Here is a 4451-nt window from a genome sequence, read left to right as displayed (position 1 = left end):
TTACATAACCAGAACACACCATTATGCTAGTTGTATAAAAGAAGTTTAATAAATACTGAATAAATTAGTACATTAGCATTATATTTGCTTTATTCTGCTTTTATTTTTCATTACATTTTAGTACAGCAAAGCAGATACAAGTAAACAACAGTATTCTTTACACAATAGCAGACAGAAAGGAAGGCCAGCCACAATTTAGATTGCTTTTGCAGTTGTTCTATTTGTTTGTTTAACACCTGCAGATATATCATTTTACTGGTAAATTTTTGGAAACATTCAAGAAAAATCTTATATCTATAGCTATATGCTATATATTCTTTTCCAGATAATGTAACAAGATGGAAAGGTTTCCAAACCATTTTACAAAACTCTCAAAACTCTTACACTAAAATATGACAGAAAAGCAAGTGGTCAATTATATTTATCCTATTGGACAGTATATTAAAACACTTGAAACTTTTCAAGATACCACACAAGAACTAAATATGAATAAACACAAATAGAACTGGAACACAAATACCAAATATAATACCCCCAATGCATGAGACTTAGGGCTCTCGGGCCTGGCCTTGCAAGGCCCTTCTGACTGCCATGCATTCCTCTATCTGAAGTTGTGAACAAAGAATTGCCTGTGCCCAGCATCAGCTCTATTGGCCTCATCTTCCATTGCTTCCCTGTACTGCTGTGGCCAGTCCTGTGGTTCCTTTCTGTGAATTCTGGCCACATACCGCAGGGCTTTCATCTTGGAGGTTTCCAAGCGGGCTCTAGGGCCCCATACAAACTCATATTGCACTGGATCGCTATTGGGAACCCGTAAACTGTCTATATAGCGCTGGCTCAAATACCTACAGGTAATCACATGCTTTCTCCCAGACTGAACCCCTAAGCCCCGCAGAAAGGCCCAGACTGCAGACTCCCTGGCATGATTGCCCATTATAAAGATGAAGCTTAGGACCTGCATCAAGAAGTTGTTGCCAGGCCTGTTTGGACTGTCCACAATCTCTTCAGTTTCTTCCATTTCTCTTCGGTTGTACAGGGTATAGGAGTGGTTCCTGGGATCAAGTACCACTAACTCTGTCCCATAGACATGGTTCAGAGTGCGTGCAGCACGATTCAGGAGGTCAGGGAACACTTTGCTGCATTCTCGGCCAATGTAGTACAGAATTCCTTTCTTTGGTATAGGCAGCTTAGTTGAATCCATAAGCAGAAATAACTGCACCAACTTCCTTGCCTTGCTCTCCAATCTTGACTCAGGCCATGAATGTGGGGAATATTTTGAGGAATGGTTGGAAACCTCTGAATCTGGGAGTGCTACCTCTACAGCAGCTTCATCAAAAAAGGGCCTTCTAAAGTGAGGAAGAGCCTGCCAACCCTCAGCCAAGGTTCTAGCAGCATCTTCTTCCAAAGCCTCATTGTATTGCTCTGGCCAATCCATAGGATCTTTGTTATAGATCCTGGCCATGAACTTCAGAATTTTCATCTTAGTGGTTTCTAGGTGGGATCGTGGACCCCAGAAAAACTCATACTCCACTGGATTACAGTCAGTTAGTGGCCTGTAGTCCAAGTAACGCTGCCATACAAACTCTACAGACAGAAGTCTCTTGGGGTTCCCAAAAATCGAAAGCCTCCTCTCCCGCTGCACCCCCATCCTCCAGAGCATTTCCCAAATCTCAGCTTCCTTGGCTTGGTTGCCATTCAGGAATATTTGTCCTAGAATCATCATCAGTAGGCCCATCTTTGGCCCATTAGGGTTCTCTTCTAACCCTTCAAAGGGCACAGGTCCAAGTTTGTTGAGCAGAATGTAGGTATGTGCTTCAGGGTCAAGTTCACGCAATTCAAACCCAAAAATGCATTCCAAGTGAGCTGCTGCTCGTCTGAGGATCTCAGGGAACTGGCTGCGATATTCTTTAACAATATATTCCCTCATTTCAGACTCTTGGATAGGGTACTTGCTCTGATCCTTCACGAGCAGGAACTGCAACAGCTCAGCTACATTCTGTTCCATGGGGTCCTGGGGCTTCAGGGTAATGGCAACCCGAGAAGTACTGGGGCCCATAATGGTAATTGAATTGGGGCTCTCATAGTCTCTCAGGACCTGAAATTCCACAGGACCTTCTGCACCCTTTGGGCCCTCAGAGTCCAAGACCCTGGAGGCCCTGGCCACACTAGGGTTTGGCAAAACAATGGAGCACTTGGAGAGCTTCTGGGCCACAGACGCACTAGAGCTCAACAATGTGCTTGGTCCCTCACCAGGGGTGGATGGCATGGAGTTGCTCGGTTCCTCACAGGCGGTGGGCAGCATGAATGTGCTCAATCCCTCACCAGGGGTGGGCGGCACAGAGGTGCTCGGTCCCTCACCAAAGGGGAACAGCACGGAGGTGCCCAATCCCTCAGAGGCCGTGGGAGGCACGGAGGTGCTCGGTCCCTCATCAATGGGGGGCGGCACGGAGGTGCCCAGTCCCTCAGAGGCTGTGAGCGGCACGGAGGTGCTCGGTCCCTCACCAAGGGGGGGCGGCATGGAGATGCCCGGTCCCTTAGAGGCGGTGGGTAGCTCAGAGGTGCTCAGTTTCTCACCAAAAGAAGCTGGCACGGAGGTGCCCGATCCCACAGGGGTGGTGAGTGGCACGGAAGTACTAAAGCCCTTGCCGGTGTTGGGAGTCACCAAGGTACTCGATTTCTCACAGGAAGTGGGCGGCCCATAAGTGCTCGCCCCCTTAGAGATGGTGGGAGACCCGGAGATGCTTGGGCCCTCACCAGTGGAGGGCAGCACAAAGGTGCTCAGTCCCTCAGAGATGGTAGGCTGCCTGGAGACCTTTGAGCCCTCAGAGGCCGTGGGCGGCTCACAGGTGCTTGGGCCCTCACCGGGAGTGGGCAGCCCAGACACACTTGGGCCCTCAGAGGCGCAGAGGCCCTGGAGGATCCGAGGATCGTTGAGACCCTGGGGGACGTCTGGGCCTGGCATAGCAGCGGGGAGACCAGAGGCGTTAGGTGCCTGAATTTCACCCCAGCTGCTGCTGTTGTGCGCAGTGGCTGGTGCACCGCGGCGGCGGCGGCGGCGCGAATTCTGGCTTACCAGTGACATGGTCCTGTCTATCCGCGAGTAGAAGCAAACACCAACAGGCCCGTGATCTGGCAGAGAGAGGACAGGAGGCGTGTAGGTGCTTCAGCCCAAAACTGGCGCTAGCGATGATGCTATTGCTGTTGCTGCTGCTGCAAGAAAGAAAGCTCCAGTCAACTCGATGAAACCGAAATTAGAGGCGATGGAAGAGAAAGCAGGTACCAGCCCACAGTGAACGTTAGTCTCTGTGTACTTGGCTTCTCAACACCCCGCCTTCTGCCGCAGTCCGCGCAGGCGCAGTTGGGCTCTGCGGCAAGGAGACCGCGCCCTTCCCTGCCCCTCCCTTGGGCCTGAGAAAGTGGATGTCGGGGTTCTGCACCAAAGGAGAGCGCTGGAAGGAGGGATGGATGTGGAATAAAAACGGAGATAACAGCTACTTTTCAGACTTAGGGTGTAGATTAGATGCCTTCTACACAGTGTCCAGCACTCAATATATTCTCAAAATTTGTAATTAGCGCCCTTGGGATTTGCTTTTCCCTGAACCTGCTTCGGGAAAAATGTACATGGTCTCTAGAAGAGTACAGCCCCATCCTGCCCCTTTTCTTCTATCACTTTCCCTATTTGGGTTGTGAGCTTTTCTACTGTCGTGAGCTAGGAAGAATGCTTTTCTAGAGGGTCTGAAGACCTGGGATTTAGTCCCAATTAGGAAGCCTAGAACTAGTTTGAAGAACCATAACCCTTACCAATACAGAGGATTGCATCCTGCCTTGGGATAGCTACTAAAACGCTTAAAGATTTGGTTAATACTTTCTTTTTATTTTAGAATACAAACGTTTTGGTTACATTAATTGCCTTTGTGCAGTTTGAGTCAAAGTTATAAGTGTGCCTATCACGAAGACATTGTACATCATACCCATCAGATATGAATTTAACTGTTTCCTCCTTTCATTCCCTGCTCATTTAATAGAAATGTTGTAAGAATAAGTTGAGATGCTAAGTGTTAAAGGTTGTTACCTGCTCTGTTTTACTCGGTTATTACTCCAGCACTTTGAACAGATCTAATACTGACCCCTTCATTCCTTTATTCAACAAACAGTGATCATTTATCCAGAAATTACAGAGTTAATTTCTTTGTCCTCAAGGCCCTACCAATGTAAAAGCAGGAATCAGATAAAGAAAAAGTGAAGCAAAGTTCTCTAGTAGTTTGTACAGAGTGCAGTGGAGAGCAGGATCAATTCTACCCGTAGAACCAGAAAAGGCTTCATAAAAGAGTTGGTGTTTAAAAGATGATTTGGCAAGTGTTTATGAAAAGATGATTTGGCAAGTGTTTATGAAAAGAGAAGCATTCCAACAAAGTAACACAGCAGAAGTTAGAAAGAAAACAGTGGAGTGC

The 4451-nt window shown here is 47.7% G+C and overlaps 1 protein-coding gene across 1 annotated transcript; it reads right to left on the bottom strand.

The window, feature by feature from the left end:
* Window positions 1-445: 445 nt before the first annotated feature.
* MAGEE1 (MAGE family member E1) lies at window positions 446-3420 on the bottom strand. The gene has a single exon (XM_053581147.1). The coding sequence runs from the start codon at window positions 3080-3082 to the stop codon at window positions 602-604; it is 2481 nt and encodes an 826-aa protein (XP_053437122.1). The 5' UTR covers window positions 3083-3420; the 3' UTR covers window positions 446-601.
* Between the last annotated feature and the right edge of the window lie 1031 nt (window positions 3421-4451).

Source organism: Nycticebus coucang, chromosome X (assembly GCF_027406575.1).
Source record: "Nycticebus coucang isolate mNycCou1 chromosome X, mNycCou1.pri, whole genome shotgun sequence".
NCBI classification, from domain to species: domain Eukaryota; kingdom Metazoa; phylum Chordata; class Mammalia; order Primates; family Lorisidae; genus Nycticebus; species Nycticebus coucang.
The sequence above is the reverse complement of the archived record's forward strand: the minus strand, read 5'-3'. Positions and strand labels throughout refer to the sequence as shown.

Coding starts and splice junctions, on each gene's coding strand:
- MAGEE1 (XM_053581147.1), bottom strand. CDS start 3,082: ATGTCACTGGTAAGCCAGAATTCGCGCCGCCGCCGCCGCCGCGGTGCA.